The sequence below is a fragment of the Anomaloglossus baeobatrachus genome, chromosome 3 (assembly GCF_048569485.1).
Source record: "Anomaloglossus baeobatrachus isolate aAnoBae1 chromosome 3, aAnoBae1.hap1, whole genome shotgun sequence".
In the NCBI taxonomy this organism is placed as follows: Eukaryota; Metazoa; Chordata; class Amphibia; order Anura; family Aromobatidae; genus Anomaloglossus; species Anomaloglossus baeobatrachus.
In genome coordinates this window covers 17,085,655-17,112,194 of record NC_134355.1, presented here as the reverse complement: position 1 = coordinate 17,112,194, position 26,540 = coordinate 17,085,655, and the positions used below count along the sequence as shown (strand labels likewise).

At 45.3% G+C, this 26,540-nt stretch overlaps 1 protein-coding gene across 1 annotated transcript in view; it reads right to left on the bottom strand.

Moving 5' to 3' along the window:
• LOC142297140 (uncharacterized) overlaps positions 1-26,540 on the bottom strand; it is a 50,036-nt gene that overhangs the window by 11,719 nt on the left and 11,777 nt on the right. The window contains exons 2-7 of the mRNA XM_075341416.1: positions 24,348-24,458; positions 24,068-24,235; positions 23,858-23,981; positions 23,632-23,738; positions 23,405-23,462; positions 12,624-14,437 (exon numbers count right to left, since the gene is read on the bottom strand). Of these exons, the coding sequence (XP_075197531.1) occupies positions 12,624-14,437; positions 23,405-23,462; positions 23,632-23,738; positions 23,858-23,981; positions 24,068-24,235; positions 24,348-24,425 (2,349 nt within the window). The 5' untranslated portion in view covers positions 24,426-24,458. The remainder of the gene's footprint in view (positions 1-12,623; positions 14,438-23,404; positions 23,463-23,631; positions 23,739-23,857; positions 23,982-24,067; positions 24,236-24,347; positions 24,459-26,540) is intronic.

Here is a 26,540-nt window from a genome sequence, read left to right as displayed (position 1 = left end):
CATCTCTCTTCTCCTGGACCATCCTGCAATCATAGAGAGCCAACGACCAAATAAGACAATCCACACTTGCCAACTCCGGACACCCATACCGGCAAAGAGAAGTATTGAAGCGTATTATGCCGAAAATCAAACTGTTCAAGTCTATTGTGGGATTAAGTTAAAAAAATAAAAATAAATGTGTTCAATGAAAAAAAAATCTTTATTTAGAAAAAGGAAAGGAAAATTGACCTATTTACCTTTAATAAAAAAAGAAATAAATAATAATAATATTAAAAATCTATAGTTTAATATTTTAAAGTGTACATATTTGGTTTTCTTGTAATCATAATGACCCAAACTATGTGACTAACGTGTCACTTAACCTGCTCAATGAACACCAAAAAATAATTTTAAATAAAGCCTGAATTAGCAGAAGGTTAAAATATGGTGATGCAAAAAAAACCCCTAATGGCCTCTGGTCTTTCTTCGCAAACACCATTATTTTCTTCGCAAACACCATCAATTTGCCAAAACACACGTGAATGTAGACAGGATTGTTGCGGACAGTATTCAGTCCTTCGTAATCACAGCAAAATCAACAGGCACCTCTCTCTTCTGGCAGTGGTGGGTCAGAGTCTGTTAACCAAAACCCAGACTTTTCTGTCACTCTCGCCAATTCATGCATTCCCACAACACAGCACTGATATCAGTTCTTCAGCCGGAAAGACAGGAAAACCCCCCAGAAAGTGACATTGGAAAGTAAGAATGCACCTAGAAGGGTCATTGTGAAAGCTCTGACCTCACAAATCCTCCTCTGGATCAATGGGTAAAATTTCAGACACACTCAAAACTCTTAAGGCCGCTTTACACACAACGCCATCGCTAACAAGATGTTGTTGGGGTCACAGAATTCTTGATGCACATCCGGCCTCGTTAGCGACGTCGTGAAGGATTCACCAGTGACCGCTAATCCCCCGAGTGACTGAAGTGAGCAGCCCTCTCTCATACTTACCGCTCCCCGATCACCAGCGCGGCGAGGAACAGCTGTGCATAGAATACGTGGCAACAATTACTTTGAATATGCCGGCCGCTCATTAATCAATCTCGTATTCCCTGCTTTCCCCACCCACAGACGCCTGTGATTGGTTGCAGTCAGACACGCCCCCCCACGCTGAGTGACAGGTATCTCACTGCACCCAATCACAGCAGCCGGTGGGCGTGTCTATACTGTGCAGTAAAATAAATAATTAAAAAAAACGGCGTGCGGTCCCCCCCAATTTTAATACCAGCCAGATAAAGCCATAGGGCTGAAGGTTGGTATTCTCAGGATGGGGAGCCCCCCCCAGCCTAAAAATATCAGTCAGCAGCCGCCCAGAATTGCCGCATACATTATATGCGACAGTTCTGGGACTTTACTCAGCTCTTCCCGATTTGCCCTGGTGCGTTGGCAAATCGGGGTAATAAGGAGTTGTTGGCAGCCCATAGCTGCCACTAAATCCTAGATTAATCATGTCAGGCGTCTATGAGATACCTTCCATGATTAATCTGTAAGTTACAGTAAATAAACACACACACCCGAACAATCCTTTATTAGAAAAAAAAACACTAACAAATTGCCTTGTTCACCAATTTTATAAGCCCAAAAAAGCCCTCCATGTCCAGCGTAATCCAGGATGGTCCAGCGTCGCTTCCAGCGCTGCTGCATGGAGGTGACCGGAGCTGCAGAAGACACAGCTGCTCCGGTCACCTCCACGCAGCTAATAAAGGGAATAGCGCGATCAGCTGAGCTGTCACTGAGGTTACTCGCGGCCAACGCTGAATACAGCTGATTGTGCTATTCCCTTCATTAGCTGCGTGGAGCTGACAGGAGCGGCGGTGTCTTATGCAGCTCCGGTCACCTTCATGCAACACAGTATTTGTTGGAATACAGAGAAATGATAGCTTAGATTTTTAGAGCTGATTTGTGATATTTCGCTCCCTCGCAGTTCCAGGACACTTGCAGCCCATCCGCTGCTTGTGAGTGCAGCCTTGTATATCTGGCCTTTCATCTGGATCTCACATGCTCTTGACTTCACAATAAGCGAGACAGGAGACACCAAAATAAGCAAACCGTCAGACTGGTGAAAAAAAGACTAAAAGAAGTTGTCCACTATTTAAATATTGATTACGTAAGAATATTTCATTAATGTCTGATCAGACGGGGTCCAACCCCGCTGTTTTCGGTGCCGGCATCAGTCACAAGCGGCTGGAAATGCTCAGTTCCGGAGCTGCCCCATCTTATAATAACGGCCGGACCATATGCTGCAATCAATAGGAGGTGGATGTGCAGTACCTAGCCATGGTCAATATCAGAAGATGGAGCAGCTCCAAACTCAGCATTTCCGGCTTCCGCCGCCGGCACCGATAACGGCCGTTTGGCAGGAGTGCGAGGTGTCGGATCTCAACCTATCAGACGTTGATGATCTGTCCTAATTATACAACAATAATGCTAAAGTAGTGGAAAATCTCTGTAAAAGGAATGTGGCAACAGAAACTTACCTATTGTTCAAATCAGATATTTGTGTTCAATTTTTTTTTTGTTTTTTTTATGTTGTCAATGTTTTTTTCTCATATCACAATTAAAATATGAATATGAGAAATCTTGCAATTTTCACACTGGCCACTAGGGCTTTTCTTAGACTAGCTTCGTGTTTGAATAAACCTACATTTACATTAACCTCAATGAGCAAACAGTCACACTAGGTACGGGAGAGTACCAAGCGAACGGTGACAGGTAAGGGAAACCCTGTGTTTAGGGAAGAGGAGATGGCGACCCCTGACCAAACCTACTCCTGGTCCCTGGAGTCCCTCACCACCCTAGATAGGTGCCGCACCTATGCGCCGAGCACAATAAATGACCCTATGATGACACTAGAACTGGGCACTAGATAGGGAATAGGTGGGATGACCTCTACGTCAACCCCTCTGAACACTAAAGAAGACACATGGAGCACACACATGGGGAAAGTGCATGAACAACTTCTCTCCAGATGCCTCAGGAAGAAGTTCAGCAAAGAGCAGCAGCAAACCTACAGGTGAGTGCAAGGTGCCTGCTTGCATCCAGAGCTTTTGAAGGAGCTGAATATCACCAGGACAAGTGCAGGGAAGATGGGAGTATTTAAACCCACAGGGAAATAGAGATGATTAGCAGCTGAAGAGAAGAGGAGCTCCCCAGGGTCCTAAAGGGAAAAGGATGAAAACCCAGCAGAGAAGATACCTAGTACACTGAATACTAACAACAGGAATAATAGAAAATCAGGGAACATTTCGCGCAAACACTGGAAGCTTCTATTGGCAAACACCACAGGACTGTCTGTCCCGCATGACACACCCGTGACACGGATCCTATATTTTGTATTAAAGCACCTAATGGGTGTGTGCATGGGTAATTGTGAAGAAAGGAGTGGCATGATCAGCTGTGACATCACCTATTGTGATTGGTGGAACACGTATTATTTATTAGCTGTGTATAGAAGTGTTACCAGTCTTTGTAATCCTGCCTCTGGTGATAAAGAAACTGCTGAAAACTCACCCTGAAAAGACAGGACGTTAGAGTATAAAATGGCTCTAGTGGCCAGTGTGATTATTGGAACATTATAATATTTATTGTTTTTAAATAAAGATTGTTATATGAAAATAAAATTGGCAAAATTTGTATAAAAAAAAAAAAAAAATGATTTCAGCAATCCGTCTTCTGAGGACACATTCCCTTTATTGTGTATCTGATAGGACCCAAGAATTGATCTGGTTTTCAGGAAGACAGGACTGTGTTGTTTAAGAGACATTAATGCTTGACAAACAATAGACCTTCTTGAAATCAATCTTACCGTCACTATCTTAGCGCATTGTCACCTGTCTTTATAATTTCACACCTTTTTAATATTACTTTTTTACATAACCCGACCACAATCTATACATAATTTAAATAACAAAGAGTGCGTCAATAGACCGATCGTCGTTTTCCCCGTCTTCCCCAGATTTCTGCGCCGCTCCTCTTCTCAGTAACATTACTTCTATTCCGACTTACCTTCTCACACTGGGCTATATATGAGCCAAAAGTCGACTTTACAATGTACAGTGCCTTGCAAAAGTATTCACTCCCCCTTGGCTTTTTACCTATTTTGTTACATTGCAACTTGTGTTTAAGTAGTTTTGTAATGCGATGTGTGTGTGATACATCAGCACTAAATAGTCTAAGTTGGGGGGAGTGAAGTGAGAAATAAATATAGGCAAAAATTAAATTTCTATAATAAAATAAATAAAAATTGGCATGTGTATATGTATCACCTCTTTTGCCATAAAGCCCCTAAAAATTTCTGGTGCAAGCAGTTACCTTCATAAGTCAAATGCTTAGAGAAGAAATTCACCTGTGTGCAATCTAAAGGCCACTTTACACACAGCGACATCGCTAGCGATGTCGCTGGTGAAAGCACCCGCCCCCGTCGGTTGTGCGTCATGGGCAAATCGCTGCCCGTGGCGCACAACAACGCTAGGACCCGTGACACGGACTTACCTGCCTAGCGACGTCGCTGTGGCCGGTGAACCGCCTCCTTTCTAAGGGGGAGGTTCATTCGGCATCACAGCGGCGTCACTAAAAGGCCGCCCAATAGAAGAGGAGGGGCGGAGATGAGCGGCCGGAACATCCCGCCCACCTCCTTCTTTCATCATTGCCGGCGGCCGCAGGTACGATGCTGTTCCTCGTTCCTGCGGTGTCACACATAGCAATGTGTGCTGCCACAGGAACGACGAACAACCTGCATCCTGCAACAGCAATGATATTTGAGATTAGAACGACGTGTCAATGATCAACGATATGGTGAGTATTTTTGATAGTTAGCGGTCGTTCGTGCATTTCACATGCAACGACGTCGCTAACGAGGCCGGATGTGCGTCACAAATTCCGTGACCCCAACTACATCTCGTTAGCGAGCCCCCTTAAGGCTCCTGGGGTCGGTCACTATATACACACACCATTTCTGAAAGACCACAGAGGCTACAACATCATTAAGAAACACCACTAACCATACAACACCATGAAGACCAAGGAGATCTCCAAACAACACCACGAAGACCAAAAAGATCTCCAAACAACACAGTGAAAACCAAGGAGCTCTCCAAACCACACCATGGAGAGCAAGGAGATCATCAAACACCTTTTTCTGAAAAGCCACAGAGGCTGCAACATCATTTAGAGGCACCACTAACCAAACAAAACCATGAAGTCCAAGAAGATCTCCAAACATCACCACAAAGACCAAAGAGATCACTAAACAACACCATGAAGACCAAGGAGATATCCAAACAACATTATGGAGAGCAAGGAGATCACCATACAACAATGCAAAGAGCAAAGAGATCACCTAACAACAACGCGAAGACCAAGGAGATCTCCAAACAATTCAGAGACAAAGTGAGAAGTACAAGTCGGGGTTGGGTTCTACAAAAATAACCCAATCTCTGATGATCCTCCGGAGCAACATCACATCCATTATCATCAAATGGAAAGAACATGGTACCACAACAAATCTTCCAAGAAAGGGCCACCAAAACTCTTAGCCCGGGCAAGGAGAGCATTAATCAGAGAGGCAAGACAGAGACTAAAGGTAACCCTGAAGGAGCTGCAGAGCTTCCCAGCAGAGACTGAAGTATCTGTCCATACAACCACAATAAGCCATACACTCCATAGAGCTGGCCTTTATGGAAGAGAGGCCAGAAAAAAAGTCTTTACTTACAGCCAAAAAAGTTTAACTTTTTGGCCACCAAAGTAAATGATAAGTCTGGAGCCAAAGCAACACAGCTCATCACCACAAGAACACCATCCCCACAGTGAAACATGGTGGTGGCATCATCAGTCTGTTAGTGATTTGAAACCAAAACGAAGGTTTCACCTTCCAACAAGACAATGACCCAAAACTACTGCTAAAGCAACACTCAAGTGGTGTAAGGGGAAACGTGTAAATGTATTGAAGAGGCTGAGTCACATCCTAATCTGTGGTCAGACATGAAGATTATTATTCACTATAGGAAACCAACTAACTTGAAGGAGCTGGAGCAGTTTTCCTTGAGAAATGGGATAAAATCCCAGTGGCAAGATGTGGAAAGCACATAGAGATTTATCTAAAGCGACTTGTAGCTGTAATTGCCAAAAAAAAAAGAGGCTCTACAAAGTAGACTTTAAGGGGATGAATAGTTATGCACACTGAAGTTTTTAGTTGCTATGTCCTATTTGTTGCTTGCTTCACAATAAAAAGAAAACAAATAATCACAGTTGTAGGCATGTTCTTTACATGAACTGATGCAAACCCTTAAAAAAAAAACCCCAAAAAACAAACCCAAAATAGTAAAATTCCAGGGTGTGTTAGGCTGCTTTCACGCATCAGGTTTTTGCTGTGCGGCACAATCCGGCGCTTTGCAGAAAAAACGCATCCAGTTTTTTTTGCCGCCGGGTGCGGTTTTTCCTCATAGACTTTTATTATTGCCGGATTGGGCCGCATGTACTCGCGTTTGATCCGTTTTTTTGCCGGTTGCGGCAAAAATCGTCACTCCGGCGGCCGCACAGGAACGTTTTTTCCCAGCGGCAAAAAAACGCATAGCGCCGGGTGTGGCGCTGTGCATAATGAAAGTCTATGCACGCCGAATCCGGTGGCATGCATCAAACGCTGGAAGCATGTACCAGATTCGTTTTTTACTTCTGAGCATGCCCAGAAGTGATATAAATTCATTGCTTGTCAGAAAATCTCTCTCTCTGGCCTAAGAAAATTGGTGCGAGTGGAGTGCGATAAAACATTACATTCCACTCGGACCAATTCTAGCCTGTGTGTCAGCACACATGAGCGATTATTTTCTCAGTCCTAATCGGACCGAGAAAACAATCGCAGCATCCTGTGACTGTAATGCGAGATTCTTTTCTCTCGCACCCATTCAAGTAAATGGGGCGAGAGAAAAAACGGCGTGCGGTCCCCCCCAATTTCGATACCAGTCAGGATAAAGCTGAAGGCTGGTATTCTCAGGATGGGGAGCTTCACGTTATGGGGATCTCCACGTTATGGGGAGCCCCCCAGCCTAAAAATATGAGCCAGCAGCCGCCAGGAATTGCCGCATCCCTTAGATGCGACAGTCCCGGGACTCTACCCAGCTCATCCCAAATTGCCCTGGTACGGTGGCAATCGGGGTAATAAGGGGTTAATCATGGCAGGCGTCTATGAGACACCCCCAATGATTAACCTGTAAGTGAAAGTAAATAAACACATACACCCAAAAAAATACTTTATTTGGAATAAAAGACAAAAAAACCACCCTCTTTCACCATTTTATTAAAATCCCCAAATACCCCTCCAGGTTCGACGTAATCCACAGAGGTCCCGCGACGCTTTCAGCTCTGCTACATGAAGCTGACAGGAGCGGCAGTAGAACACCGCCGCTCCTCGAAGCTCCACGCAGCAACTGAAGGGAGTCGCGCTGTCAGCGGTGACGTCACTGAGGTAGTGCCGATGTGTGCGGTGATGATGCATGCGGTAGCACTTTAGGTGAGTTTCCGCCTTGTGCTATGCCCAGATCTACGAGGTTTCCCCCTTTGTCCGTTTACCCGGCCGTTGAGATATTCACAAAACTTGTGATATCTGATTTTGAACATTTATCCAGGAGACGTCGGTATGACAATTTAACTCATGCTGAGAGATTGGCAATTGAGTCCCTGGATAAATTGGATAATATTATAATCAAGCCTGCGGACAAAGGCGGAAACATCGTGATCTGGCCAGCCATCATGTAATGAGAAAGAGGCGCTTCGCCAATTACGTGATAAGTCCACTTACTGTAGGCTCCCCTGTAGCCCCGCTTCCGCTTTTTCTGCTCAACTTCAGGCCATCCTCGGTAAGGCCTGTGACCAAGGTATCATCAGTAAACAGGTTGTGGAGGGACTCACGGTACGTTTTCCTAAAACACCTACTTTTTATTTACTGCCTAAAACCCACAAAGATGCCCTTTGTCCTCCTGGTCGTCCTATCGTGTCCGGCATTGAGGGGTTGTGTCAACCGATATGTCAATTTATAGACTATTATTTGAAACCTTTGGTTGAGACACTCCCCTCATATGTCCGTGACACGACGGACGTTCTCAGGAGGATAGACGGCATCTTTGTGGACAATAACACCTTACTTGTTACGGCAGACGTTGAGTCCCTCTACACCAGTATCTGTCACGAGGATGGCCTAAAGGCCACTGAAGATTTTTTTGTTGAGTTCCGGTCGGGATGCCCCGATGTGTGACCTAATCCTTGAGTTGCTCCGTTTTGTCCTTACCCACAATTTCTTTTTATTTAAAGATGTACATTATTTGCAGCAGCGTGGCACTGCCATGGGCGCAGCCTGCGCGCCTTCATACGCAAACCTCTTCCTGGGTTACTGGGAAAGGGGTTTGCTGTGCGATGGGGGCGGGCCGGCCGATGCCCATGTGCAGAGCTGGCTGCGGTACATTGATGATTTGTTTATTTTGTGGACGGGCTAGACGGAGCAACTCGATGAGTTCATGGAACGGCTGGGCATGAATTCTTTTGGCATCAAGTTAACCCATAGGTATGACAGTAAAAGTTTGGATTTCCTTGATATTGACATTAAAATCAGTGAGGGCAGGATGATTCAAACTAATGTCTACCGTAAGGCGACCTCGGTGAACTCCCTCCTTCACGCCTCGTCGTCCCATGATCAGTGCACTATTCGGGCCATCCCCACCGGTCAATTTTTAGGCATGAAACGTATCTGCTCATCTGATCCTTCATTTGAGGAACAGACGGCAGATCTTAAAATTCGGTTTCAGAAGCGGGGCTACAGCAACAGGAGCATTAAGTGGGCTTATCTACGGCCGAAGCATACCCCTTGATCAACTTTATTGTACAGTGGTGGGGCCAAATCCGGTAGTTCCTCAGTTCCTGGCCAAATCCGTTTTATTTCTACTTACAACCATGAGTGGTCCAATATGCGTTCTATCTTGAGCAGGCACTGGAATGTTCTCCTCTCTGACTCTACCCTATGTGACCTTCTACCCAAAAGCCCCCTGATGACGCCCCGCAGATCACGGAATTTACGTGACCTACTCGTACGGAGCCATTATGTTCCAAACCGACCTACTACCTTTCTGGACCTTGGTACTCCCCTTAAGGGTTGTTTCCCTTGTGGCCACAGTCTGGCCTGCAGCAATGTCCTTCGCATTTCCTCCTTCACCTCTGCTGACAGTCTGCGCAGTTTTGATATACGCCACTATGTATCGTGTGGCACTAGCAATGTGGTTTATTATACCACGTGCGGGTGCCACATGATATATGTGGGCCTTACCAGTAGGGAACTGCGCAGACGTGTGAGGGAGCATGTGAGGGACATTGCTGCGGCCCGGACAGTGGTTGACACGTCCACCCTTAAAACCCTCCCCCGCCATTTTCATGCATTTCCTGATTGTGACCCAACGTCCCTGAGAATCAGGGGCATTGATGTCATACATGGGGGAGCAAGGGGTGGAAATGTACGCAAAATACACGCTGGATTTACACTTTGGGAACTTTATCCCCAAGGGGGCTCAATGAGCATCTGAGTTTTGCGCCTTTCTTGCGATGATTGCCCTCTTCTTTTATCTCTCTGGTTTTTGTGCCTTGTTTTTAATTCCACTTTTTTGTATATTTTTAACTTTCAGATTCACCTTTATAACCCCCTTTTTCTGCTGGCACTACTGTGGAACTACACTTGTGATATTGACGGATGGACATGGAGATATTAAATATTACATCCTTTTGCGTGCCATGGCTGGGACATCTTTAACAAGATTGTAAAAATTGGCGTTATGTCATGTTATCATGTATCATATCCACCTGTGTCACAGTGCCTGTATCGATCTACCTCTTGTTTATCATGCCCGCTCCCGCTCCTCCTCCCCCTGTCGGCGCGGCCGCATCAATGGCTTGCTGGCCCGGCTCTGTCAGCGTCTCTATCGTCTGCGCGCATGCGCGGGCGCGGTTTCCGGGTAACGCGTCCCCGTTTCCTGCGCATGCGCGCTACCTTTTGGGGGCGTTGACATCTGACAGCGCCGGGTCTCAGCTGCGATTGGTCCTGTCGCGCTGACACAGTGGAGGTGGAGTGGCTGGAGCGTGCGAGCGCCATGTATAAATACACATGGCTGCTTCATAGCGTTTCACCTCCCCCTGATGAAATGATCCTACACTAACGATCGTGAAATGTATACGTTGGGGCTCTCTCTCCAGGGGGTCCTCTCTGCTGCTCTTTCAGGCTTGTATTTGCACTTTATGGGTATGTTTACCTAACTGGCTGGGCTATCGCCCTTTACTGGTGTCCTTTTATTCACTTTAACTGCTCACTGGCATCCACCCATTATTATTTGGGTTAAATCTTTTTAATATAGCATTGATTGTTTGTTTCATGTGTATCTGCTATTGTAAAGTCTATTTTACCAGCACTTCTGTATAAGCAATGTTTACTAGACTGCTATTTTAGAGTATACACAATTTTTTCACTTTACGTAGTGATTTTTCTATGTGTAACAATTAGTGCTGTTTTTTTATGACTTATCCATGTGTAACAATTGTCAAAATCCTATCATGCTATATGTATATAGGGTGCCCGTGCTTATTCTTATGCTGTGATTCTTGACCCAGCCTGTCAGTTTCTTTACTTGTGCTTTATACTACCTTATATGTGTGTTTGTATTTTTTATACAATACCGGCCTGATTTGCCGCTGATTCTTATGTGCCAGTTGCTCCACAATAAAATATCCTTGCACTGTACTCCTTTGTCCTCCAGTTTCTGCTCTATGCTCTGAGTGTGCTTTCACAGGTGCCATGTTTTGGTCTCCCTGTGTTCTTTTTACAATTTGGTCATCTTGTGTACCAATGAAGCGGACAGGAGCGGCAGTAGAACACCGCCGCTCCTCGGAGCTCCACCCAGCAACTGAAGGGAGTCGCGCTGTCAGCGGTGACGTTACTGAGGTAGTGCCGGTGTGTGCGGTGATGATGCATGCGGTAGTGCAGGGGTGTGCGGTGATGATGTGTGCGGTAGTACCTGCGTGTGCGGTCATGACGGGGGCGATAGTGCCGCTGTTTGTGCGGAGATGATGGTGTCTCTCTCGCTCAGCATAAAAAAAAAACAAAAACGGATCCGTTTTTTTTACCGGATCCATCGCATCACTTTTTACACAATTGGAAACGGATCCGTTGCATCAGGCACAAACCGGATTGTGAAAAAGGGGAGAGAAAAAAGCGATCAAGAAGCCCAAGAAAAGATGACAATCAGATATTTTCAAATTCAATTAAATTTTTATTTATACTATAATATAGTCATAACAAGTGTAAGTGTGGGCAAAAAATACATACGCAACTTTATACTTGCAACGGAACCAGATCTTTCATTATGCATATACAGAAAATATATTGTAGCACTCGGCTGCATGTTCTACATATGCATTTTCCAGATATTATTAATGGTTTACATGCACACTATGTATACACAGATAATATATTTGTATTGTAAGTTCTGGAATAATATCCAAATTACAATCATTAATAATCTATCTTTCCATCAGAAACCACTAGATGGCGCTCATAACTCTCACGCCCCCTGACGAAGGAAGAGAACCGAAACACGTGTCGGGTGCTTTTACATCATCAACGGTAAACCATTAATTGTATGTTATCCCTTGTTGTATGCCTGAGGCTTTATGTATGTGCTATATAGCGATTGATGGTCAACACTTGTTTGCTGATCTAAACTTAGATTTATGTGTGTATATCCATCCATCCATGAGACTGGGAACGGTCATTTATTGAATGAACATATGCATCCATGTTTCCATGATTGCAGCGACACCTTCTGGCTCTCTGCAGTTACGGCAGCTATGTATTAGGAAAATGTTATGAGCGCCATCTAGTGTTTTCTGATGGAAAGATAGATTATTAATTATCGTAATTTGGATATTATTCCAGAACTTACAATACAAATATATTATCTGTGTATACATAGTGTGCATGTAAACCATTAATAATATCTGGAAAATGCATATGTAGAACATGCAGCCGAGTGCTACAATATATTTTCTGTATATGCATAATGAAAGATCTGGTTCCGTTGCAAGTATAAAGTTGCGTATGTATTTTTTGCCCACACTTACACTTGTTATGACTATATTATAGTATAAATAAAAATTTAATTGAATTTGAAAATATCTGATTGTCATCTTTTCTTGGGCTTCTTGATCGCTTTTTTTCTCTCCCCTTTTTCACAATCCGGTTTGTGCCTGATGCAACGGATTCGTCTCAGATTGTGTAAAAAGTGATGTTTTCATGCGATTTTTGCCCATAATTATTTAGTCCTCCATTTTCTTATCATGACAAATTGTGTATACATTCTAGCATCTTGAAATGTATATTATATCACGACTCACTTTTTTCCACAAACCGGATTGTGCCTGATTGAAAAAAACTGATGTGTGAAAGTAGCCCTAGTAAAACACGTAAAATCTCAAGGGGGTGAATACTTTTGCAAAGCACTGTACATTAGAAGGTATAGTCAGTCATAGTTAGACATCAGGGCATACTTTAATGATCCACACCTGCCACATTTTCTACAATCTGAACATTAAAATGAGTTCTCTGATGTTTCACAAAACCCGATTTATAGCCAAAACATTTCCCACATTCTGAACATGAATACGGCTTCTCCCCTGTGTGACTTCTTAGATGTTCTACGAGATTTGATTTTTTGCTACAACATTTCCCACATTCATTACATGAAAATGGCTTCTTCTCAATGTGACTTTTTAAATGATGAGTAAAACTTGTTTCAAGAGTAAAACATTTTTCGCATTGTGAACATGAAAAGGTCTTCTCTCCTATGTGAATTCTTAGATGCTTCACAAGACTTGATTTGTGCCTAAAGCATTTATCACATTGTGAACATGAAAACGGCTTCTCCCCCGTATGAGTTCTCATATGTTCCATAAGACCTGAATACTTGCTAAAACATTTACCACACTCTGAACATGGGAATGGCTTCTCGCCTGTGTGAATTAATAGATGTTTCACAAGATTTGATTTCTGATTAAAACATTTCCCACATTCAGGACATGGAAATGGCTCCTCTCCACTGTGAGTTCTCTGATGCATATCAAGTTCAGATTTCTGTGTAAAACATTTCCCACATTCAACACAAGAAAATGGTTTCTCCCCTGTGTGAATTCTTAGATGCCTCACAAGATTTGATTTCTGGCTAAAACATTTCCCACATTCTGAACATGAAAATTGCTTCTCCCCTGTGTGACTTCTAAGATGTTTCGTAAGACTTGATTTTTTGCCAAAACATTTACCACACTCTGAACATGGGAATGGCTTCTCGCCTGTGTGAATTAATAGATGTTTCACAAGATTTGATTTCTGACTAAAACATTTCCCACATTCTGAACATGGAAATGACTTCTTCAATCTGTGAGTTCTCTGATGTTTATCATGAGCAGATTTCTGTCTAAAACATTTCCCACATTCAACACAAGAAAATGGTTTCTCCCCTGTGTGAATTCTTAGATGCTTCACAAGATTTGATTTCTGTCTAAAATATTTCCCACATTCTGAACATGAAAAATTCTTCTCCCCTGTGTGACCTCTAAGATGTTCCGTAAGACTTGATTTTTTGCCAAAACATTTACTACACTCTGAACATGGGAATGGCTTCTCGCCTGTGTGAATTAATAGATGTTTCACAATATTTGATTTCTGACTAAAACATTTTCCACATTCTGGACATGGAAATGGCTTCTCCCCTCTGTGAGTTGTCTGATGTTTAACAAGAGCTGTTTTGTTGCTAAAACATTTCCCACATTCAAGACATGAAAATGGCTTCACCCCAGTGTGAGATCCCAGATGATTAACCAAACCAGATTGCTGGGTAAAACATTTTCCACATTCTGAGCATGGATATGGTTTCTCCCCTGTGTGAATTCTCAGATGTTCCATAAGATTTGATTTCTGACTGAAACATTTTCCACATTCAGGACATGAAAATGGCTTCTCCCCTGTGTGAGTTCTCTTATGTCTCTCAAAAGAACCTTTACACTTAAAGCATTTCCCACATTCTGGACATGAAAATGGCCTTTCATCTCTATGGATTCTCTCATGTAAGGAAAGATTTGATTTTTTTCTAAAATGTTGAACATTTTTTCCCCGTCTATATCCTATCCTTGATTTGCCAATAATTGATTGATGAGATGAATGTTTCTTGTGACCAGCGGTATCGGTTGATAGATCTCTGCTGTGAAAATCAATCTTTACAGTAGAAGTAATTGAATTCGCTTGGGTGGTATTGTTATCTTCTACTTCACAATTGGGCGACAACGGGGGCTTTCCATTGGAGCTAACGATCCAGTCTTCACCTGGAAAAAGAAACAAAGTCCTCATATTTTTCCAAGAAAAATAAAGCATTTTTTGCGCCTGTGACTGATAACTTATTAAATACTGTCAAATTCTAACAGCGGCAGATACAGGATACCAGTATGAGAGTACGTCATTCTATGCCGCTATCGGAGCACCTGTGACTCAATTGTGGGGCAGACAGATGACAAATGGAGGTCTGCTGAAGACCTCCATGGTTGTCATTACTAGAGACGAGAGGTTCCGTGGAGGTTCGGTATGCCGGCAGCCAAGGAGCCGAGCCTCCACTGGCTCGAGCTTGACCCGAACCTTGGAGCAAGTAACTGATTGACAGTTTGAGTCTCCGCCCATATACAGCCAGCAATTAGCAGATCACTTCCGGGGGAGGGTGGGCAGGATTTTTCAAACAATTTTTTGGGTTGCAAACTACATGTAATCATGCTGATGTTACCCCCAGTGCGAGCCATTCAAATATGGCAAGTGGCTCGCACAGGGCTGAGCACCAAGCGTACCTGAGCACAGCGTTGCTCGCGCAAGTTAAGTTCACACGTAAAACTCCCAAACTGCAAACCCGAACCTTGATTTTTTTTTGTTATTAGGCTTTTGTTCAGTTCGAAAATCGAGCCTTAGGTTCGCTCATCTCTAGTAATTACGGCAGTCCTTTAAAACCCTACCTGCAGTCGAGCATCAAAGCAGACCATGATTTTCACCATACACAGCAGTATTGTGGTATTGCCGCATATAGCGATAATACAATTGCAGATTCAAGTTCCCTAAGGGGGGACTAATAAATACGTTGAAAGTAAAAAAAAAAAAAAAAAAAAAAAAGTATTTTAAAATCTGAAAAAAAAAAGCCCAAAAACATTAAAGTTCAAATCAACTCCATTAAAAATAAAGATAATCAAGAAGTTTAAAAAAATACACTTATGTGCTGTCGCCGTGTTCAGAAAAGTCTGAACTATCAACGTATAAAAATAATTAACCCAAAAACAGAAAAAATGTAATAATGACAAAACTGCGTTTCATTGGTCGCTGCAATATCGCGAAAAATACTGTAAGAAGCAATCAAAATTTCATATCTATCCCAAAATGGTAAACTCAAAAAGGTCATCTCGCTTTGCAAAAAAATAAACCCTCACACAGCTCCATAGACCGAAAAAATGAAAGTGTCATGGGTCTCGGAAAATGGCAACACAAGAAAAAAAAAATTAAATGTTATTATTTTTCCTTACCACACCAAGCCTGAAGATGTATAAAAGTTTTCTAGAAAAAGGATATCCATATAGATTGGTAGAACATTCTAATAGTGCAAGATAAAAATCTGAAATGTTCCAAATTACGCCTCATCATCATGTTTCAGTTCCCAATGCATGGTAAACCATCGTATTTTCTGTTTTATAAGACGCACCCCAAATTTAAAGAAAAAAATGAGAAAAATGGGATCCTTCTAAGTCAGTGATGTCTTACCGTGGAAGGGTTGGGGTGGGTTAGCTGTGGTGAAGTGGGGGCGATTGTGGAGCAGAGCGATGCTGATGGGTGTTGTGGCGGGTGTCCCAGATGCCTGGCGGCACTGAACTGTCAGCGGTTTCAAAGAAATGACGCCCGGAGTCGGTGCATGCGCAGATTGAGTAACCTCACGTTCTATTTAAATTTTTGCCTAGCGGCTTTTAGATCAATGTATTTTTGGGATGTGCGATCCATGTCTTTTTCTCCATTTGCAGCATGCGCAGATTGAGTTATCGGCTCAATGACAAGCTGCCAACCTCGCCAACCTCCGGGTGTCATTTATCTTAAGTCCGCTGCTGGGACATCAATGAGGCAACGCAGATGAGATCTTGAGTCGAGGGCTCCATTTGCGCACACACCGACTCCGGGCGCCATTATTTGAAGCCTGCACCGCCGTTGTCTGTAGGATGGCCCCTGCTTCGCCGCCAACCGCAGCAGCACAGCCCCAGCAGCACAGCGGCCGCAGCATCACCCCTGCCCCTTGTCACCATTCTCCACCACCCCCTCCCCCCCGGTAAGCTACATTCGGATTATAAGAAGCACCTCTCATTTTACTCCCAAATTTTTGGGAGGAAAAGTGCATCTTATAATCTGAAAAATATGGTCATTCAAAAAGCTTTTTGCGGGATCGTACTGAGAACACCAAACAATGATGTAACTCTCGTCATCCCATCCTCTTCAGAGACGCCCCCAGCCTTACGAGTCCTACCCTTTCTCCAGATTTATTTTTTTATTCTCCTAAAGGAATACTACACTGATGTCACTGGTTATTTTTTCGTCCACTTTTTCCACCTACATTCTGTAAAGCTGGCTTTTTAATAAATCCACATTATAAAAAACCCCAAGAGACATAGGGGCTGATTTGTCAAAGCTTTTACGGCAGAAAAATGGAGTAAAAGCTTAAAAAACTTGCAACATTTTTGTGGAACTTCACAAAAATTTTGGGACGTTTCTGTTTTTTGCCAGTTTACATCAGCTGTCCCGAAATGGGCAGAGCCGAGTAAATGGCATTTTGTATGTGTCGCGGACGGGGAGGGGACGCTGCGCTCACCACGCTCGGGTCCGGCGCTGCTGCTACTGCTGCTCGGTGGCTCGAGCAGTGGGCCGGATCCAGGGACTCGAGCGGCGCTCCTCGCCCGTGAGTGAAAAGGGGAATAGTTTTTGGGGTTTGGGAAGTCGGTCCGTGACGCCACCCACGTTTTGTGGTGAGGTTGGGGACACCACCGCTGCTCTGGACGGGGATCCCGGGAGCGATGACAGGGAGCAGCCGAGATGTTTCTCTCCCCTTCATGGGTAGGGGATTTTGGTGGTCCCGGGGCCCAGTGATGGTGACTGAAAGGTGGATGGCGGGGTTTGGTGAGGTGCAGGGTCGCGGGGGTAGCACGGTGACGTAGACTGAGTCTCTGGTAAAACAAACGGCTGGATGGACGGGTCCCGCAGCCAGCTGCGGTGGTCACTCCTGGTAGGTTGGCGGTGACTGTCTCTCCCTGCACCTGTGATGTGTTTTCGGCTCCGATGGCTTCCCACCGGTAACCCGCTCCCCAGCGGTGTATTTGCCGGAGAGCCCCTTTTTGCCCGCAGGCTCTGGCCCTGGGAACTCTAGCTGTGGCGGTAGCTTTATTTCCCTTCACGGTTGAGCGGTTGCCTTCAGTCGGGTCTTTGCTGCTGGGAAACCCCGGAGGTGCCCGTCGCTGACGGATTTGACCGGTTTAACGGCGACTCCAAGCCTGGTCGGGGTCCGTAGGCCCTGCCGAATGGTGCTGGCTTCTCTTCGCTCCCCGGTTCGGTACCGGCGGGCCACCGCCCGTCCCCGGTCCTTACGGTTATGCGTCAATTGGCCTCTCCTGCAGACGGTCACCACTGTCTGCCAACCTTGCTCTTGGGTGCCCGGGCCACGTACCCGGACACGGTCAGTCTCTTCTTGCTCCTCCACTACCACTTCCCTCAACTCTCTCTTCTCTCTGCCTAACTGTTCTGACTTCCTTTCCCGCCTCCAGGACTGTGTACTCCTCGGTGGGCGGAACCAACCGCCTGTCTCCACCCCACCTGGTGTGGACATCAGCCCCTGGAGGAAGGCAACAAGGATTTGCGTGTGTGACTGGTGTGCCTAACCGGGGTGTGGGGTGTGTTGTTGCAGTACCTGTGACGTCCTGGCTTGTCCAGGGCGCCACTGTGAAGATGTAATTTACCCTCTCACTGTATATGCTGTGATACTATGTCAGGATATGTATATTTCCCTGGTTGTATTAGTTGTAATTCATGTATTTTCTTGGGGGAGCTACTGGTCTCAATGTGTCTCTCTCATACAATTGTAGTCTTGGCATCTAATGTGATTATGTAAATAGCCTGTCCTCTTCTTTCCAGAGTTGTGTATCTAATCTGTAATTGCATTGGCCAGTGAAGGAATAGTCATTGTTCTTTACAGCAGGGGATCCCTTCATCTACTGTGGCTGGCAGACATATTGGAGCCCTGTGATGGACCAAACCATTGATGATAGGATGTGTGACCCCTACCCCCTGAACATGGTGGGCTGGTCAAGCAGCCCAGACAATGCATTTCCCTTTTTGTAACTTCAGAGTGAGCTGAAACTTGAAGAGAGCAGGAGCCCAGCCTGGGTGGCTGTGGACACGGACGGAGCTAGGCCTGTGTGGCGGCCCGTGGGATTGTGTGGAACTCTTTGGACTACTGTAAGGACGATTGCTTTGTTATCCGGTCCGAGGATTGTCGGGAAGGGCCCCCGAATCTGTTTTACGTGGACTTATCGTTTGCTGTTCTTGTATTCCTGTTAATAAACCTGTTGGATCGTCCCTCGGCCTCGTCCATCCTTTGCTCTGTTGTACACCCCCGTCACAAACTGGTTGGCAGCGCTGGGATCAGAGCAGAAGGAATGGAGGACAATGGCTCAACATCAGGAACCAGCACTGCAGAGTACAAGACCTGGACTTTGGGGAGCCTGCAATCAAAGGCCCGTGAAGTAGGAGTTCGTTTCAAAGGACTCTCCAAGGAGCAGCTGATTGAGGCGCTAGAAGGAGTCTGTTCGCAAAATGACGTGGAGGAAGGATCCTCACAGCAAACGGAAGAAAGACGGCAGCCGGAGGTGAATACCCAAAAAAGTCAATGGGTTGTGTGGTACAAGGAGGAGATGGCACTGCTTGGAGATGAGGCCACCATAGAAGATAAGAGGGAGGCCATGCGTGGAGCTAAAGAGAAGGAGCGCAGGATGGAGGAGATGGCACTGCTGGATAAGCAGCTCGCTGTGGAAGCCGCGAGAGGTTCCAGACAGACTGTAACCCCAGCACCCATCATGAGGGAACTTCCCAGGGTGTCCTGCAAAGACTTTAAGCCGTTTAATGAGGCTGCAGGCGACATTGAGGGCTTCTTCCAGGACTTTGAGCATCAGTGTCGATTAATGGAAGTCCCGGACAGGGAGCGTGTCCGGCATCTGGTTGGGCTCCTAGAGGGGGGAGCTGCTGAAGCCTATAGAGCTATGGACCCTCGGTGGAACTGTGAGTATGCGGATATTAAACAGACTATTCTAGAACATTATGCTGTGACCCCAGACACTTACAGGACTCAGTTCCGTGCTTTAGCCTGTGATGGGGAAGTGTCTTTTAAGATATATGCTCATAGACTCAAACAAATATGTAATCGCTGGCTGGAGGCAGAGGAGGCCTTATCTTGGGAGACCTTCCTGCAGGTCATCCTAAAAGAACAATTCTTTGCCCAGTGCCCCGCTGAGATCCGGGAATGGGTGCGTGAGAGAAAACCAGCGACAGTGGAGGAAGCTGCTGCTCTCGCTGATGAGGCTCTCACCATCAAGCCTCAGTGGAGGGTTCTGTTGGAGGATGGAGAGACGCCTAACAGCTCCACAACACCGGATGCCCCCAGTTATTCTGTCCCCATTGTTCCCCGTTCCTCTAAGCCACCACATGTTGATACCCGTGTTAATGTGCCTCCAGTTGCTTCTACTGCACTTTCTGGAATACGCCGGGGAGAGGAAGTAACAGAGCGCAGGTGTTATGTTTGTAGGCATCCCGGGCATTTGCAGGCCTCATGCCCAGCCAGGCCATGGAGGAATCATCCTCAAACCCCTACAGCACCTTCAGGTGGGAGCCGGCCTCCAAGTTCCCCTACCCCTTACCCAAGAGGACGCCTTGGATGGAGGGAGACCCAGCTCAGATGCTATCAATGTGGACAGCCAGGGCATCGGCAAGTCTCCTGCCCAGCTGTTCAAATGAGGACTGATCCTGCACCCAATCGGATTGTTAATTATTTACAGCCCAGTGCCATGGAGGAAGATGTGGCACCGCTATGTGAGGACTGGCCTAGTGACTCAGCCCCCCATGTTGCACCACCAGGAGTTTACGGGGTGCGACCCGCAGTTATGACGACTTCTGCTCATCGAGGTAAGCACTTGCAGGAGGTTGTGCTGGATGGACAGAGACTTGTTGGATTTTGTGACTCGGGTGCTTTCCTCACACTGGCTGATCCCCGAGTGGTTCGGCCTGAGGCAATCCATAGATGACCTGGGATTGTTATTGAACTGGCTGGTGGACAATGGAGGACTATTCCCACAGCCACTGTGGATCTGAACTTTGGTTTTGGGGTCAGGCGATGTGTGGTTGGGGTGATGGGTGGTCTGCCTGCAGCTGTTCTCCTGGGCAATGATGTGGGAGAGCTACGATGCCAATTCGTGGCTGCATGAAGCCACATGTAAGTAACGCTCTGCCTGTGTGTACTTAACCAGTGACCTGTAGAGGTCCCTAGTACGTACACAAGTTGGGAGGGGGAGGGATTGTGAAGATGTAATTTACCCTCTCACTGTATATGCTGTGATACTATGTCAGGATATGTATATTTCCCTGGTTGTATTAGTTGTAATTCATGTATTTTCTTGGGGGAGCTACTGGTCTCAATGTGTCTCTCTCATACAATTGTAGTCTTGGCATCTAATGTGATTATGTAAATAGCCTGTCCTCTTCTTTCCAGAGTTGTGTATCTAATCTGTAATTGCATTGGCCAGTGAAGGAATAGTCATTGTTCTTTACAGCAGGGGATCCCTTCATCTACTGTGGCTGGCAGACATATTGGAGCCCTGTGATGGACCAAACCATTGATGATAGGATGTGTGACCCCTACCCCCTGAACATGGTGGGCTGGTCAAGCAGCCCAGACAATGCATTTCCCTTTTTGTAACTTCAGAGTGAGCTGAAACTTGAAGAGAGCAGGAGCCCAGCCTGGGTGGCTGTGGACACGGACGGAGCTAGGCCTGTGTGGCGGCCCGTGGGATTGTGTGGAACTCTTTGGACTACTGTAAGGACGATTGCTTTGTTATCCGGTCCGAGGATTGTCGGGAAGGGCCCCCGAATCTGTTTTACGTGGACTTATCGTGTGCTGTTCTTGTATTCCTGTTAATAAACCTGTTGGATCGTCCCTCGGCCTCGTCCATCCTTTGCTCTGTTGTACACCCCCGTCACAGCCACATATGCAAGAAAAGTTACTCCAGTCACCAAATGAAATAACGTTTCTGTTGTGGCGCACGCCATAGAGAAAATGCACTAAATTAATTTAGTGGCATGAACCTCTTAATTAATTTGGTGTATTGTACATCAAAAAGACTGGTTTTACACCAGCCACGAGCTTACGATACACCAGTCCTAATCAATTGGCAGCCTCATTTTTTCATTTTTGTTCATTTTGATAATCTAGTTTTATGGTATCATGTAAACATCATTAAGAATCGACATTTACACTACAATTTTCTTTCTGATGGTGTGATCGGGGTGAGCAGGGGACCGGGGCTTCTAGACTGGGCCTCAGACTAGGAGGCCATTGCTATCCCTTATCTTACAGTTACCACTGAAGGTGGAGATGTCTGAGCCGCCTACATGACCCTGCTTCTGACCAGCCCTGATCTTATACCCTCTCCCCTCTACCTCAGGAAAGGGTCAGGACAGGAGTGTGATAAAACCAATAGAGATAGACAAGTAGAGTAAACCAAAACTCTCACACTGAGGCATAAGACAATAAGAGATGAGGAGGAAAATAAGAGCAGGGAGGAAACAAGAAGACGAAGAGAGAATTCCACGATAACTCCAAGCACTGCGCAATATAATCACCAGTAAGACTGGGACACAACAGCACACAGACCAACACAGCAATAAACTATAGTTGGTGTGGGAAGACAAATTCCACCATCTTTAAAAGGCAGGAAGTAAAAATGATCGGTTTCCAACAACATGTGATCCAGGAGGTAACCGGCAGGCTAGCAGAGGTTAACTCTTGCTAGATTGATTATTAATGAGCACACAGTTGGTTGATGCCTGAGCCTGCCTGTGTAACAAAGGAACACCAGAGAAATCATACTATGAAATCTGTAGTATGAACAGCGTCTGATGCCATGACATTCGGCGATTTTTAAGCAAAACCTTGTGTGACGGTCTTTCTACAGTGTGTCCACCCATATCCTGTTCACCGCTATTAACTTGAGAACGGCGGCAGCTATAGGCATAGAAGTGGTGTCTAGGTATAGTAAAGCAGCCATGCGCTACGAAATGAAACCACCTATAGCGCCACCTGGTGGGAAACAACGGAGTTAGCATTTGTATCTCGGAAACGGAACAAAATAGAGAAAAAAAGTGAATTACAAAGTTGCAGGGCATCATCAATTCAATACGAATTGTCACCTTGCATACAGAAATGCTATGATTAGAAGGTGTAACCCTCACAAGGCTGCGGACGTGAAGCGTCATGGAGACCTTCCTACAAGTCATTGGGTATGGTGGCTGTGTGGAGTGGCCTCCACGCTCACCTGACCTGACCCCATTGGACTTCTTTCTGTGAGGTCACATCAAACAGCCGGTGTATGCGACCCCTCCACCAACATTGCAGGACCTACGACGACTTATCACAGATGCTTGTGTAAACGTGTCACCTACCATATTGCACAACGTGCAGCAAGATACAGTATGCTGTGCAGAGTCCAGATGTGCATTGCAGCTGACGGGGGCCACTGAGCATCAAAGTTAAATGAGCGCCACATGCGTGACCAGCATTCAATGTTTTGGAGGGTCATGGGTTTCATATCATAGCATTTCTGTTTGCAAGGTATCGAGTTGTATTGAATTGATGATGCCCTACAACTTTGTAATTCACTTTTTTTTCTCTATCTCGCCCTGTTTTCGAGATAAAAATACTAACTCCGTTGTTTTCCACCAGGTGGCGCTATAGGTGGTTTCATTGCGTAGCGCATGGCTACTTTACAATACCTAGACACCACTTCTATATCTATAGCTGCCGCCGTTCTCAAGTTAATGGTGGTGCGTGCCATATATGAAATGTGAAATATGATGAACTAATATAGAAATACTAACTATTGAGAAGAAAAGCCACAATAATGAACTTCCTATCAGTTTTCCCACAAGAAATTTACAGTCAAACAAAATTGATGATCGTCTCTCACCGGTCACTGACACTGATGGGGGATTCTCCAGTCCACACTTCGATCCTCCAGAACTTTCCTACAAGAATCCACAGGAAAGACGAATTACTACAATTTGTGCAACTAAAAATTGTGTGTATGAGAACAGCCATCAATTCCAGATCTAACAGCCTCCAGTACACGGTGGGCGGAGGAGGTTACTAGAAGCTTCATTACATCAATCTATAGAGGATCTGTAGAGATCTCACCTCATCCACCTGATGATCCCGGGGGACATTTTCCTCCTTTTCTGGCCGATCCTGGGAATATAGAGGATGGGGACTTCTCTCCGGGGGATTTCTCTGACTGGATCCATCTGTAGGAAATAACGGCAGTGATGAATACATTGTCTGTATGTGATGAGCAGATGATGGGGAATCTAGACGACTCTCAGCCCTGTCCTCTCCTCTACAGCCCAGGACGGTCTCCTCTTACCCGGGGATGTGATGGATGAGGGATTCTCCATCATGACCTCCTTGTACAGATCCTTGTGTCCTTCTAGATACTCCCACTCCTCCATGGAGAAATAGACGGTGACGTCCTGACATCTTATAGGGACCTGACACACACAATGAGCCGTCATTAGCAGACCCCTCCCCCAGCAGCGGTATTGTATAATGTCCCAGCATTCCCGGCAGCGCTCACCTCTCCGCTCAGCAGCTCAGTGATCCTGTTGGTCAGTTCTAGGATCTTCTGCTCATGTATCAGTGAATGAGGTGGAGGCTCGGTGATGGCACTCGGGGTCCTGCTCCGCCCTCCTGACACACGGGGGGTCACACACTCCCCAGACGACGTCTTCACTACTGTGTGATCCTGTGTATGGGGAGACGCCGGTCACTACACAGAGGCTGAGAATCCTCCACCTTCCCCGTCATTTCCCTGCTTTATTCCTAGAGATCAGAGTGATGTGATGTGAAGCTCTCACCTCTCCAGTGATCCAGTAGATTATCTCCAGGGTGAGGTCTAATATCCGAGCCGCCATGTGCTCTCTGTCCTGCTCCATCCTCGGGGGGCCGCTGATGGAAAGGACCAGCGTCTAGTAAAGGGAAATGCTGCCGCTGTAAAGGGGTTGTCCGGGATTTTTAACAATTATTACCACAGTCCAGATCCGCTTGGTTCTGGACAGTAAAGCTCCATCAATTGTACAGTGGTCACTGCTGCATATCCACCCCTATTCAACTGTAGAGGGTGGATGTGCGGTCTCAGCCACGATTCCGTCAACATAGAACTATGTGTTAGTGTGATGACAATTTTAAAAATTTTGCAAAACAAAAATGAAACCCCTTACATTCGAGGAACAATTGCATTCAAATGACATTAGTATCATCAAATTTGTAAAATATTCAAAAAAGTTCCCCCTCTTTTTCATTTCAAAATTTTCAAAAAAACGATTTTTTAAAATCCAAGTATTCCATATGTTGAAAAGCTCTCCAATCTCACGCAGATGCCAAAAAACTGCCAAATTCTTGGAAACTTCAGTTTTCTGTTCAACAGCGAGAAACGGCGACTGGATGGAATAAAAAATCTGATAATGGATATAGAATTGCTCTGGAGGGAAACTCGAGACTTCCCACTTTTATCCAGCGCACTCACCAGAAAGAAACTCCAATCGTCTGATTGATCTAAATGACAAAAAGAAACCTTCTGATAAATTCCCTGCAACACTTTCTCAGTTATTTGATGTCACCAACGTTAATGGAGAATGGAAAAACTCGGAGGATAAAGAGCTCTACCTGAGGCCAGTTGAGAGTGGAGGCAAGGTTGGTTATTCGACGCTCAAACAAGCTCCTTTGGAATCAATTAATTCAAGAAAATGAATCCGACTATCAATATTTCAAGCTGAAGCCGGCACTTCGCAATCGCAACCCACACATGATACTTTTTCTGAATCTTTACCCGAGACTCCAAAGCCAAGCTCTTCTTCCGCGTCATCTCCTGATCGCACACCGACATACAGAAGAGGAAGCACTACAACAGCGAGATTACTGGTACTGAAAAACAACATTTCTACACATAAAGCAAACAAAGGGCTTGCAACCAATTACTGAACAAGGTCACGATGTAACGGATCCAAGTCAGTCGGGTGTCTGGAGACGAATAATCTCAGAAGGATAGAAAATGAAAAACAACATTTTTGAAAAACTTCAAAGCAAAGATCCCTGTTGTCTCCACTTCGATGGTAAAAGAATCCAAGGGGAAGAGTATCAAGTAGTTCTGCTGAGAAATACCACAACCGAAGTCAAGCTCGGTATTGTGAAATGTGAGAATGGTTCTGCCGCGGCTCTTCACAAGGAACCACATCAGCTAATTGATGAATACGACGCTTGGGAAAATATTGGCGTGATAATCTGCGACAAGGCAGCAGTAAATACTGGTTGTGTGAACGGGATTGTAACGCTGATACAGGACGATGTCTTGAGAAAGGGCTCTCAGAAGCCACAATACATCGGCTGTCACCACCATGTACTCGACCTCCAACTGAAGCACGTCATGAATTCCCTTATTCCAGAGTCAACGAAGAAACCAGAACTCAATTATTTCTTCATTGACAAATTAACAGAAAACTCTGCCTCACTTCAGATTGATCACCACCAAGATGCAACAGATGATGTCCACACAGATTGCGAGGATCCTGGATGACGAGATGACGTCAAGTTCTTATATGAGCTATGTCAGGCATATCGCCAGTACAAAACCACATCACGTTGGCCTCCAATCAGTTGGAAGAAACTCCCAAACCTGCACATGGCAAGATGGACCTCGCGAGCTGTATATGCTGTTATAGCATTTTTCCTGATACCAGAGTGGCGCCACGTCCTCGGTATAGCATGCGACTTCATCTGCTATGAATGGGCAAATGCCTGGTTCCAGTCGCAACACTACAACGAAGCGTCCTTCAATGAACTGTTAACCTCACTCAGCAAGACAAAGTGCAAGAAGGCAATGAAGTGTTTGAAGGCGACTGATTGGTCGAGGAGTCATTAATTGACATTCCCAGGTCTAACCAAAATGCTGAACCTGCTGTAAAACCGATGGAGGAATACATGCCAAATCCAAAAAAATGCATTTTTTAATCTAAAATTCATAGGAAAAAATAATTTTTAAACACTTCTTTTGT